The sequence below is a fragment of the Trachymyrmex cornetzi genome, unplaced genomic scaffold (genome assembly GCF_001594075.2).
Source record: "Trachymyrmex cornetzi isolate Tcor2-1 unplaced genomic scaffold, Tcor1.1 scaffold195, whole genome shotgun sequence".
NCBI lineage: Eukaryota > Metazoa > Arthropoda > Insecta > Hymenoptera > Formicidae > Trachymyrmex > Trachymyrmex cornetzi.
In genome coordinates, this window is record NW_017296580.1 from 874,359 (window position 1) to 888,999 (window position 14,641).

Here is a 14,641-nt window from a genome sequence, read left to right on the forward strand (position 1 = left end):
CTTAAAACATATTGGAAGAATCATCACGCTGGTGCCACATTAAAAACGATGTATCGAAATTCGATATAATACGCTCGATATAACTGGTCTGTTTGGATATTTCACGAAGCCAATGGCGGCCTCGAACTTTTCATAGGTTGCTCGTGACTTGTCCCTCGTTTCATCTCCCTCTCTTTTTCCCTCTTCTTCGTCTTTCTCTCTTCTCTCTCTCTCTTTCGCCATAGTGCCAAACCTCTTTGTCAGTCTCGCAACATCCGGCCTGTCTTCCAAGGCCACGCAAGATCACACACAGAAATCGGGTCGTTGAACCGTCCGCGATGCGCATTGCGCTGTAATAAAGCGAAAGGCGCCAGCGGGGAGATAAACGCACATGCTTGATACGTTGCGACTGTCATCGTCATCCACATCGTCGCCGTGGTCGTCATTCGATAAGAGACAACGAATTCTCTAGGCTGGATATCTCCCTCGACGAAGTGTTTCCCTCTGAGAAACTTTCTCTCCCGTGTATCATTCGTTACGGACTTGCATTCTCTTCAGACAAGAGAATAAGAGAATAATTACACGATCTCTACAAGATCGTAATCAATAGATAAAAAAAGTTTGTACAAATATTACGTATCAATTTATCGTAGTTAGCACTTTAGTGTTTAATCTATTTGAATAGCTCGCGTGATGGTTTATTCCATTCCTTTGCGCCAAGGTGCGTCGTGCATTGACGTAAACAGCTCTAGTTAAATTACATAAGATAATCGTAGCTTTCCATTACTACCTTTTGTATGGCAGCATATAATGGCACACTCAAATGCAACATTCATCCAGTTGTACATTAAAGAAAATTTACAAATTTTCCGATCTGAGTTTTTCAACTAATAAGGTCTTTTGATACTTTAAAATGTCGATAAATATATTTGATAAATAATTCCTCATCATACTTGTATTTGTTGCTGGACAAATTTTCAGAAACATCTTTAAATTTTTTTTATTTTTAATATTGTTTTATATATATATATGCTTTTTCATATTTATATATGTTTATTTTTATAAAGAAATATATTTGAGTAAACCTAGATTTCTTTTCCTTCATCTCCTCGATTTTTTTTAGTTTTAACCAAATAGGTAAGTGTAAACTTTATAGCAACTTTACATTGATTGGTCGTTGTATCGAATCACAATCGACTCATCAAATAGATGAGTCGATTGTGATTCGAAATATTGCAGCCGTATTTAGTAAATCAGAAAATGAAATGCCATGACGCAAATATGATATAAATACGAGAAATAAATATCTGATTTTCGTTTCTCATATTTACATCATTATATTTTGTTTTCTGATTTACTAAATACGACTGCAATATATTTTGAATTACAATCAGCTCATTTATTACGCATTGGATGATTCTAATAAACGCAAAGTTGTTGTAAAATTCATGTACGTTTGTCTATCTGCGAATATTTTAACGAGACAAAAATTTTAATTAATTTTCAATATATAATTCTTACTGTTTTAATTATTTTTACGTACGTACAACTTATTTACGTATATTATTCTTTCGCATACAATTTATTATAATTACAATAACCTATTGGATATTACAATATTTCTGAAAACGCATATTATGATAAGATATCGATGAGATTTGAATCTAGAATCTCTGGGGTAACCTAGAGTCCTAGATTTATCGGAGAAGCGCGACTAATGTTAAGTATTCTGATTGAGCATTGCAATCACGTGACTTAGCAACCAATCATGAACTGATTTCTGTATTAAAAATGGCTGCTTAATGGAGGATTGATGGATTTCATAGTCCGTCTTGCAAACGATTTTTAATACTTTTTCTAGATACTTTTTAGTACTTTTACGATGCTGACATAAGTCGGTCGCGCTTTTCTGATAAATCTAGGACTCTAGGGTAACCTAACTACGCTAACGCTGAGCTATAATCGCATACTCGTTTGGATACTTCAGCATTCGATTCGTCCTGTCTCGATCATGTTTCAAATAAAAATCAAATACTAGTGCATCAAAATCAACATTTGTTTACTTATACATTTATATTTATTTATTTTTTATATTTATGCTTTTTCATATTGATGTTTATTTTTAATAAAAAAACTTCAAAAAATCTAGACTTGTTTCTTTTCCTCCTCGTTTTTTTTTCAGCTTTAATTTTCTTCCTTTTCTTAAAATTTATCAAATATTTACAAACTTAAGGCGATGCTAAAGCCCCCCTGTTTTACCACATTCCTATTCGGTGGGATTTCTCCGTATTGGATGTACGGATTGCAAAAGTATTATTACTTAAATTATAGTACGCACATAGAGGATGTTTGCTACACTGGATTTTATGAGAAAATCGAAAAAAAATTATAAAATTTACTTATTTTTGGCTCGCACAGCTGTCACCTCGGATATATATTTGCTTGATATAAAGGTGCCTTTTCACGCTGACACTCGACGCTCATTTTCAGCGTCAAAACAGGTCATATGATCAAAATTGACGAATACCAAGCGTCAATTTTGATCACGTGACCTGTTTTGACGCTGAAAATGAGCGTCTAGCGTCAGCGTGAAATCGCACCTTAAGAGTTTTAGAGTCCATATCTTGAAAATAAGCGGACAGCAAACATCACATTATTGAAACGAACGATACCGAATTTGTAGAACTAAGATTGAAAGTCTAGAAAAGATATATTCCCACCGAATAGGAAATACGGGTATACAGATGCTTTGCGGAGACTGGGACTGTCAACAGAGCCGAAATTCCGCGTAGCAGCAGTTACGCGGTCTTGCGATAGATGGTGCTGGCATATGTTAGATAAGAACAGACGTATGCGTTGGAGTAAGGGCCTGCGCACAATAGAGAAACAAGAATTAGATATTAAGATTTCAACCTATCAGAAACCGTGTATTCCGATGTAATCAGTTTCTGATAGGTTAAAATCTTAATATCTAATTCCTGTTCCTCTATTGTGCTCAGGCCCTAAGACAGAATGATATATATTATATAATATAATGTAAAAACTAAATCAAAGATGTCACCACTATTATCGAATTTGGAATTAAAAGAGTCTGTACTATCGACCTTGATTGAGTTGGGTAATCGGTTTAGCATCCCCTTAAAGATTTCATTTTTTTTCTTACATTTATATATTATCTTTTCATTTTACGGTTTTAATTTCTTTTTTACCATCGCCAGGTAGAAGTAAAAATTGTTTCAAGTTTATTCATCCTGAGAGACTTTCTTATTCTCTTTGAAAAACACTGAAGCTACGTCGTACAATGCATTTTTGCACTTTCTCGGGAGTATCGTCCTCCAAGGACATCATCTCGAGGAACCAGTCCTGCGGCGAAAAACCAAGATATTCGTCGTGGTGTGTACGTTGCGCGTGCGCATTTGTGAGAAAAATGCGTGCGTGCGAAGAGAAGCTGCGGAACGTGGATCCGCTCCTGCCTTTCGTTTTTCCTTCGGAGCTGCGACGAGACCTTGAAGAAATCTTCCCGCCATCGCGTTCTCGATTTCGTCATTGAGATCGCCGTCGGTTCTTGGCGTGAATCGCGCGCGATCGCGTATTCGCAGCACGGTCGAAGGAAAAGGATCAGAAAGCACGCTTCCACTACTTGCCGGCGCGATATACGGCACAGCACTGATCTAGACCTTGACGATGAACAAAGCAAAGAACTAGGAATCCACCGGCTTACGTCGATCGCGCTCGAGAGCGAGCACGCATTGCGTCTAATAGTGTTTTTCACTGGCAAAACTGATGCGCACTCAGTGCACGTTAAAGCTGTTGTACATTAACTTAATCTAAATGCGCAAAAGTGAGATATTTCAATTAATAAAATATCAATGTATATTTTATCGAATACCACAATAAAATATATTGAGTATTTCATTCACGGTAATTCGTTTTTATATATTTTCATTAAACGTACATCTTTTCATCGATTTGTGTACAACGGTTTTAAAGTGCATTGAGTGCCCATCAGCTCTGAAAAAACGCAGTGAAAAAACGCTATTACATTTTGTTAATACAGAGTTTTCATTTTTTTAATTTTTTACAAAAGTATTTGCATATATCCAAGTTAGTATATGAGAAGTAAGCTAACAATTTATTCTAAAGAGTTAGTAACATACTTAAATTTAGGAAGGCAAAACTGATAAAAAAATATTATAAAAATGAAGAAAATGTAACGGATAAATTATATTACAATTTGTTTCTGCGACGATATTATTTGTTATTACCATTTAGGAATTGACACTACGATGATTTAATGGAATATTATTATTGCTACATTACATCACTAAATTGTTGAAATGTTTTAATTAATAATCGTTTTGCGTGTATGGGATAAGAGATAAAAAACAAATGGATGACGTGAGACTTAATACATGCGTAATTTAATTGTGAAATTGGTGCACAAAGCCCCTTTTACGCGTGAGTTTCGTTCAGAATGATTGGCGCTTTTGTTTCTGAGAATTAATTGAGCGCTTTTGTGCGTAAATGACTTTACAAGAAGGAGCCGGCCACCATAAGAAATGCATCTCATGCGGAATGAAGCCGTAACACTTCTAACCGTCCTGAGACGCGGTGTGTTACTTGGCGCGTGCATGCAGACGTCGTGAAATATCTTCTTCTAGCGAGTGTCGTTTATCTTCATACAACGCCTGTCGTTTATCTGCAACACGAGCCCGTCAGCACCAACGTGCATGCAACGGTATATGCACCTTGTATGCTACTTTACAATGAGAGTGCGACTAGATATTATCTCTAAATCACAGTGAGTTACCTCACCCCGAAGTTTTGACTGAGACTCGCGCGTCCTTGTTTACATATATCAGCACGTCCACGTGTAATTTTAGCGAGATTATTAAATCCCTGACCGAGCTGTTATACCAGAGACTCAACAAACTTTAGATTTCATCCCACTGGCTATATTTATGCAGATCATGTAACAAATATGCAATAAGCGGGGACTGTAGAAATTTTCTTACACATCTAAAATGGCAGTCTCTCCATCATATCTTTCGTGATTACGCACTTGTGAGTATAATAAATAATCTCTGAAAATGTATACGAGCTTTTCATTGATTTTCCAATTTTTATTCCCCAGAAGTTTTTTTCTCATGCATGTTTAACTGATAGAAGACTCGCATACACACACGACGTAAAGAGACGTTTTACTAATGATACGGACATGATAAAATAAACGCGCAATAACGATTGTGCCGTTTGTCATTTCTGTCTGTAAGTACGACTCTCAACGAGAATGAGCGTGTAAACGAGACTCCGTCTGACCCGCATAACCCATCTTTATATCTTCAAGACAGAGACCAATGCTCTGATATAATCAAGTTCGAGGAACTACGGAAATGATGATAAAACCGAGCGCGCCATGGACCCGTTGCTCATTGAAAAATTTCATTGAAGAGAAGGGACAGACAACACATGAATAATGGAACGTGACAAATTATATACTATGAATCATACATATAAATACTTGCTTATAAAATAGTAAGAATGCGAGAGAAGTGGAAAATAAATTGCTTGCAGTTTAATTGCAACGTAGAATTAAATACATTCTTATTACATACACATTCTTATTCTTATTAAATACATTCAAACCGAAAACAAGTCTGATCAAAAGCTAATGACCATAATATAACATCAACATTAAACTGTAACATTAATATTAACGTTAAACAATACTATATCAAAGTTGCAATGCAGCCACAAAACAATAATATTAATAGTTAATAATAACTTTATCAAAGAGAGAGAGTAAAGATTTGAAACATTATACATGAAGATAAACGTATCAGAGAATTGTAACTCAAGAGCATCAACAATGGTGTTGTTCACACAAGCTTAAATCTTTGATATAACTTACAAAAGGATAATTATGATAATAATGAAGCGTATATAGTAAGTAACGTTACGAAAAATTAGTAAAGACAAGTGTGAAAATAAAAAGACGCTCGATATTTGCTCTTATTATAACATCGTAATTTGCAGCTTTCATAAATATAGCTTATAAATGTTTTCATCTAATAAAAGAAGCAACCAGTGATCTTCGTGCAATATTAAAGGCGATGCGAAAACAACTCGACTTGAAACGCGTTGCCAGGCGAATTTGATGATCTCATCGTGCCGAGAGAATCAAGCTGAAAGGAGCCACCAACGGCCGCCCCGATATTTGACTTCGATCAAACCAAGAACTGCCCATCATGTTGGAATTCAGGGACGGGGCGTGGCCCCATCTAATAATCGAGCAAATCGTAGGACTCACTCGTCGCCGGGACAAAAAAGTCGTTGACGATGATCTGATCGTCGCGTCACGCCGGATCGATTTTGGCAGACTTATAAAATAATAACATGGTCACGAATTCTAAAGCGATCAAATATGTGCATCGCGTAAAATATTGCGATTCTTTTAATATACCTATGATACGTGTTTCCAAGAGTATACCTTAGATAAATATTATTAAATTTATTCATGAAATAAATCTACTGTTGTACTACGATTCTCAGTTCCATTTCCAATTTCTCTTTATCTTTTTTATACTTTTTCTCCGCAACAATGAAAAAAGAATTTTTTTTTAGTTCAGAGCTACACGAAACGATTTCCAAATTGTGTTATTTCTTTGTTGGATGTAGTTGATTTCACCGACCTCGTTGAAACATTACCTAACACAATATGCGCGTAACACCAGCGATATTTCGCGGCATGAACAGTCTTCTTCAGTACCTCTGTGCTTTCTTCTACCTTTCAATAGCGTCACATCGAGACGAATAGTCCCGCATGATCAAGGTGCGTTCTATGTTTCGTTAGACGTAGCGGGAAATTATTGTTCGTCTCTCAGTGACCCGTTTCACACTGGCCGAAATGAAAAGCAGCAACCGGCTCGATTATAATATATACGACTTCACAGCCGGGCGGCATTGTTTCTCATAGTGGACCGCCGGGGTCCGCGGCGGTTCTCTGCCAGACGAGACTCGTAAAAGGCGCGGCGCGAAAACGTCAGAGTAAAAGACCCGTATATGCACGACAAAAGACTCCATTTTGTCGAGAAACTGTAAGCCAACGCAAACGCCTCTATCGAACCTTTATCGTCGCAGCTGGCGAACAGGTGTTGGCGGCTGGCTAAGTCGTCAGCTGTGCCACACTAAGTCGACGCTTGCTAAGTGTAAATGGCCGTTATTAGCTGTCGGTTACGTTACGAACCTTCAATCGAACGGAACCAGGAATATCTAATGCTTTTGTTATGTAAATTGAAATTCTTGTATGATGCGCGACGGCGAGAAAACGAATATATTTCGCATAACAAATCTGAATAATTAGCTTTGAAAGACTTCTTTATCTTTAAGGAAAAAAGAAAAAGAAAATATTCATTTATTTTATATGATAATATTTTATAGTTTAATTACTTTAATTTAATTTAATTTATTATATATATATTTGAAGAATTACATTTAAGGCAGAGATGGGCATGTATGGCATATTTTGTATTTTGTATTTCAAATACGAACATTGATAATCAACCTTATTATTTGAATTACAAGATACAAAAAGCTTTCAATCTTTCGATTTTAAATACAAAATACGTAATACTTTTATGTGATCCGCTAAAATAAAAAATACAAAATATGCTTGTATTGCAAATAGTGTATTTTAAATAAAAGTATTTCAAATACATGCCCAACTCTGATTTAAGGTATATCAAGTTGACTAAATATACAAATGATGAGACACACCATATGATTTGACATAGTATAATGAACATAATCATTGAAGCGCAACTAAAAATACTATTACAATTGAGTTATAACGACATAAAAAAATGACGATATAATCATTCGCAACAATATTATAAAAAGAGATATATTAAATTAACGATGTAATACATTCTTCTGCTAAGCGACGAAATAAGCTCTTTGTTTTGTCATTTTATCCCAATGGTAGAGGATAGTTCTCGGGTCGACTCCGCAAACTCGGTGGCTTGTTTTAACGCTGTCGCTTGCGAGCAACAGCGATGCATTACGCATCGTTCCAGTATCATTGAACGCAATTGACATCTACATCGTTAGAGTTTATTAGTACCGGTTGGCAACTGGTTTGTCGATGGCTGGCGGTGCCGTGCGTGATGAACCAACCGGCCGCGCGATTTACGGTCATCCTCGATGATGTTTGGTCGATCCATCTTGCCGTTTCCCGGTGTGCTTTCCGTGCACGAAGATCGTCCTATTCACCGGGAAAAAAAAATCGCCTGGAGGAACTCGGCCGTAGTTGAAAAATTTCTATTGCAGACACGACGCCACGGATTGTCGATAATCGTCGAAATATACCCCGTCCCTTCGAGCGCAACGCCGTAATCACGTAAAGATTAAACCGAGCCACGCAATGGTAATTACACCTACAGCGTATACACGAGCGTGCGATTACGATTACTCTAAATTCATGCTCCCTGAGTGTCGACGCGTTTCCGGATATGTTTATTAATAAATGGCAGGTCGCTATCCGCCGGAGCGTATTCGGGACAGTTTAATGATAATAGTCGCTAAATGTCTTCACAGTAGTTTGTAGTTAACTCCTCGAGAATACTAGTTACTATACACACGCTATATATAAGACATTTAATATTCTTACTTTTTTCAGGAGAGAAATTCATATAAAAATTACGCACGTGCTACTTTTATTCAATTTTATCGTATAAAATTGTACTTCCATGAAATAAATTCAAGGTACAAAAGTGGAAAAATTATTACAATAGCGACCAAATCGTGCATTAATATTTATAGATAATAAATAATTTTCTGAAATGAATATTAATTAACAAATTAATCGCTGTAAAGCGTGCTCGCGGACCATTACGAATCACTGTTGTACGCGTGAAAATATGAATTCCGCGATGCGCGACGTTAAACTAAACGTTGCATGAAACGAAATACCCATTGACGTACACGCTAAATATTTACGCAACCGCGACGGAACGAGCGCGCGAGAATTTGTAAATTAACAATTAACGCGGCATCTCCGTCATCACACGCCGGTAGCAAATATTTATTCGCCATACAGACGTGCACGTTTGCAGGACCTTACAATAGTGCAGCTATTAGAGGAGATATATCTTTATTTACAGATATTCACGTGAAACCGTTTTGGAAAAATATTGCTGTCACAGACTTTATAATTTGAAAAAAAAAAAACTATTATACTATAATATCTCTTTTATGTAAAAAAGAAAAAGCTTTTATCATTACAAATTTGGAAACTGATCAACAACTTCAATAATCCGAACTGTCTCTCAAGTTTATAGGATATGTCACAGATATCTCATGTTTTTGTTTATAATTTATCATCAGCGATAGCATCAAACTGAGGAATTAAAAATTAAAGAATGTCGTGCCTAGCAGTCGATATGTTTCTGTGCTCTTATATGAATCTGCGTCTCATACATGAAAGTTTAATACGATATTTTCAAGGGGTTTCCTTATCAACGCGTAGAAGAGATGTTGAGCGTAACTTGGAGTTTTGCCAGGATATTTTCGATGGTCTATTTTACAGAAGGAGTTGGTGGTAGTGCCCGTCGGTCATGAGAACTCGCGTGGTGCGAGGGTCTGAAGGGCAGGGCAGGGGTGGATTTGGAGGTTGGTCCCGTGTCGAGGTGGGGCAAAGGTGACCCCCGCGGATCAATACCGCCGCCGGTCGAGCGCCTCCATAGCGTTCGAACTGCCGACGTTCTCGTATTTCGTCTCGAAATCAAATGCTATTTGGTCCAGACCGATTCGTGTAGGTTATTTCCAAATGAATCTGTTGCGAGTGGTTTAATTTTTTGGTATACCGTGTATATTCGATGAAAAAACGGACGTGAATTTTTTACACGAGCTTTTAGACAACTTAGGAATTTTTTAGAAATTTTTTCTAACCACAGAGATGGGATAGCTTGAAACTGAGCGACAGTATTTTTTATACTTAGAATGAGAATTCACTTCTGAAAAAGAATGAAAGATGTTTAATGATCAATAAGAATCCTTTGAGCACATGTTTGTGTAACATAATAAACTTTTAACAATTAAAATGATTTTGAAGCCATATTCTTAGCAGTAAAAGCCAATTTAAATTTGAACTAATCCAACAGAAACTGAAACTCTCGTTTTCAATTAAACACAGATCTAAAACTTTATTAAGGTCATAGAAATTAGAAAATATTTCAAAACGTTATTAATTATTGCAACAATCCTCGTCCATGCTAATGTAACTTTCGGTGAACAGCATAGGGAAGCAATAATACGGGCTTTTGTTTATTGTTTCGTGTGTTTTAATTGGCCGAATCGGTGCGCAAACGTTGAGGAAGTCGATTTCAGTACTTTCTCTTCGTTCTACACTCAAGGCGATATCGTTCCCGCTGACGACGTCCGCCGCGGTTAAGAGAGATAAATGCCATTAATGGACTTCAAATGAAACGCCTGCTCTATAGCGGTCAGTACCGTGACGAGTGCCAAGAACGGCCCGCGCAGCTCAAAGGGCATCTTACTCATTTACTTCCCGCGCAGCGGGAAATTAAATTCGCGGTTTCTCGACCGCGTTTCCTGTTCGCCGTGCGGCAACACAATCATAATGATTTATTCATTTGCCATAGCGCGATGATTAATTATGAGTGTTTCACAATTATTTGGAAAGACATTCGAGACCGAGGTATTTCGTTCGATCACCGTTTCCAGCAATGTATCGCTTTGATCGACGTTATATTTGTAGGATTTCTTTTTCGAAACAAATATTTATCTAGTTGTTGCGCAAATTATATTGTTTTCATCAAAAGTCAGAACACGAGTTAGAAAAGTTAGACTGTTTATACCCGAGACCGCCGCTTGCTTTCGCGACATTTCGCGCGAGCTCTTCTTCTAGACAAGATGCAAGTCTAATTTACCGTCAAACTTTGTGCTGAAAGTCTGATGAACAAACGAGTATCAACGAAGCGCGACGAGTTTATGGCGAAAATACAGGACTATCCACTAGACTTATTAACAAACAACAATTAGCCAACGAAAAGTTCCATCAAACTATCCAGAATATATCACGATAATTGTTGATATAATTGTTAACTACTTTCTTATTTGTACTATGTTTATACTGTCAGATCCAAGAGATGATTAACACGCGCAAATTTAATCTCGGAGAGTTGTCCTGGCATTCCCTTTTGCACTATGATGATAAATATCGGAATAACTCGATACTCGCGACTTTCGCTCACTCATCGCGATTAGTAATCCCGATTTTTCTATCGATGCAAGGGATCACTCATCGCGATTAGTAATCCCGATTCTTTTAACGGCGCAAGGGATATTTTTCATGAATTTCCGCAGGAGACTCCTTTTTCCTGGCACTGATTATCGCGAGTGAAACCGAATCGACCGGATTCAGGATGCCAATGTCCGGTGTCCACGACCGGAAACCAGCACGACGACGAACGGATACGATGAACGATCGAGTTACGGTTAACATACGTTACGTTATGTCACAGGCTTGAGAAAAGGTCGTCGAATTGCATTATTTCTCGTTTCTAATTGTACCACCAGTTAGATAGAATTTTGAACCGCGAATACAAAAATTGATTACGATTGTAGATATTTCTTCGTGCATTTTCTAACATAAAAAAATAGAATAAAGATGTAATCAAATAAATTTATTATTTTTAACAGCAAAATAAGTTTATGAAATTACGAAATGTATCATACGTATTTTCTTTTGATTCTCTAGAGAAATATTGAGGTGCGATTCTCTAGAAAAATGTTACGTTCTTTCTTATTTAGAACAGAATTCCTGGTCAAATTATATTAATTATATCGCCTGGTATTCGCACGAAAAGTTACCTATTATCGCTTTCGAGTCCTACCACTATTCTTCGTTTGTTCTTCGCGCTTCTCTTCTTTTCACCAAGTATGTAAGAATTATCATCACGTACACCGTTAACCTTGTCTGCTCTGGCATATCATGCTATATTTCTACCAAGAAGGTCACTGTCGTAGTCTTATCCGGATATTTCTACGCGTTCGTGAACCTTCATTTCTACGTTAATCACACCCTGTCATATTCTGAGATAATGATTATCTACCTACAGATGCCGATCGCGTTAATTTCATAGAGAAATTGGTAATAGTAACATTCTTGAATGATCGGAGAGCGCAAAGGAATTTATATTTAAAGCTGTTAACCTTGTAAGTGACGTAACATTTCCCTATAATAATATAGTATAATAAAGTAAGCTTGAAAATCACATAAAATGTAAATTGCATCTCGATTTACGTGAATAAACTACGATACCACGATTGATTTAATATTGTTGCATTTAAAAATTCTACTTATGCTGCTCTTGAACTAAATAAATCAGTTATTTGCATAACTGCTCTCTTAGTCATGTATACCTCTAATCTTTGCATACATTTTTCTTAAATACTGAAAATATTGAGAGAAATAAATTTCGAAGAATCTTGATTACAACGCGTTCGTGAACGTAACGCGGTTAGATAGTAATATTTATCATCGGTTAAATGCGGTCATCCGCAGTACGTAATCTCGTTCAGATATTTTCTTCGATTAATGTTACGCATAATCTCAATGACACAAATTTCAATGAACACCAAGAAAATATTAAAGTAGAAGTAACTCGGCTTTACGTGATTTTAGCGCAGTATTTCTCTTTCCCTTTTCTTTAATTCGATTTATTTACATCATTCAGTGTATTTAAAAAATCGTTAGATTTTTTTTTCTATATATGTACATATATCTATAATATAGAATTCTCGAATTTTTCTGTATTTTAATAATATAATGAGAAAATATTAAATTATTACTATTTAAAATAATTACAGATTGAAAAATTTAAATAATCAGCTTTTCATTTTTATATTGCTATTTTGTTTCTAAACATCTGAAAAATTCGATACAAACCAGCCATCCTGAAAGATACGGGAATAGTACGGAAATTGCAGGCTCGTGATGAAAATGCTACTTTGCGTGTACTTCATCCGCTAGGAAGAATTAATCGGTTTCCGCGATTCGTTCCACGTTTATATACTATACATACGCCGTGGCAATCCGTTCTGCAAAGCCCTCGCAAATAGGAAAACGTGATTAATCGAGATTCGCTTGGACATGTTTTTTTCTGCACCCGCAGACGAAGCGCGCACCTCGAATTACTTGAATCTAGAGGCACGCTCTCGTCGACATGATTTCCCGTGCGAAAATTCAGCGTAGTTTTCCGCATCAAACCCCTAAGGGTTCGTCCGAAGTAGAGCAAAGAAAAATCAGACGCGAACATAATGATAGACCTGGATTTTCTTGCCAAAACTAACATAATCTACCTATAATACGCGGACAGTGAACAATGATGTGCTTTCATCTGCAACGATCCCATTGCTCTGTCATATACACAAATGAAATTATATTCTATACGAATGCGGTTATATATCTAACAGATACTTCACTTTCTTTTATATTATTTCAAACAATTTGACATAGCTTTCCTGGAATTAAAAAATCAAAATGATCTATTATATATTTTCTTTAAATTTTTGTAAACGGATATCGATCTTAATTAATTTACGGTCAAACGAAACGTTACATATCTCTGACGATGCGTTCTCATAAGTATTTAACGCATCTCTCTCGCAGATTCGCCGACCGTGAAAATCATCCCCCGGTCAAAATCACTTTCCCCCTTCCTCGCATATCGATCCCGACTCACGTATCAACCTCTGTGGCTCTGTCCCCCTTTATCTCTTTCACACCCCCCTCCCCCCCTCTCTCTCTCTCTCTCTTTTCATCCCTCAGAACGCACACGAATTAACGTGCCCTCGTTCTGTTCTCGCATTGCAGGTACAAAGCGAATCGTATCGTGAGCGTGGGCGTTAGCCGCGGAAACGGGGCGACTGGCGGTACCGGAGGCGGTTCAGGTACTGCAGGCGGCCGCGGCGGCGGCGGGGGAGGAATAGACGGTGGCGTGGTGCCTACTGCACCACCGACTACCGGCCATCACCACCACCACCATCACCATCATCATCACCTCACCACCACGACTACCACGACTACCACCACCACCACCACCTGCGGCACCAGACACCACAGGCACAAACTGCCTGCCGGCAAGCAGTGCACGGAACACCGTCACCACCCACATCACCACCGGCATCACCCACACCATCGCTCCCACCACCGGGGCATGAACATGGGCCAAAAGATTTCAGGTTAGCCGCATGTGATACAGAAACGTATCGTGCAGCACGTTGAGTTTGCCCTGAGTTACACCTTCCAAGTAACGACTGACATTATCTTTAAAGTACAATTTACAAAGATTTGGTTGAAGATTCATAATTTTTTAGTTTTCCTTTTAAACTTATTCATTTGTTTTTTTTTTATTATCGGACAAATTCGATTTTTATCAATATAAAACATATATCTTTACAAGTTATAAAAATTTTTTATATTTTTCGATTATAAAAATTGATCATAAAAATTCGATATTTAAGTGTCTTCTATTATTTCTAAAAGACACTAATCAAGAACATATTTTAATTTCTCAAGCGTTCAAATTCAAAATCCCTGTTATATATTTTTTTAAATGTGTGTATATATATATATATA

General features: G+C 37.1%; 1 protein-coding gene across 3 annotated transcripts in view; it reads left to right on the forward strand.

Moving 5' to 3' along the window:
* LOC108759585 (protein gustavus) overlaps positions 1-14,641 on the forward strand; it is a 72,846-nt gene that overhangs the window by 44,874 nt on the left and 13,331 nt on the right. For all 3 annotated transcript variants that reach the window (XM_018505085.1, XM_018505086.1, XM_018505084.1), the window contains one exon: positions 13,877-14,244. In XM_018505085.1, coding sequence (XP_018360587.1) covers positions 13,877-14,244 — 368 coding nt within the window. The remainder of the gene's footprint in view (positions 1-13,876; positions 14,245-14,641) is intronic.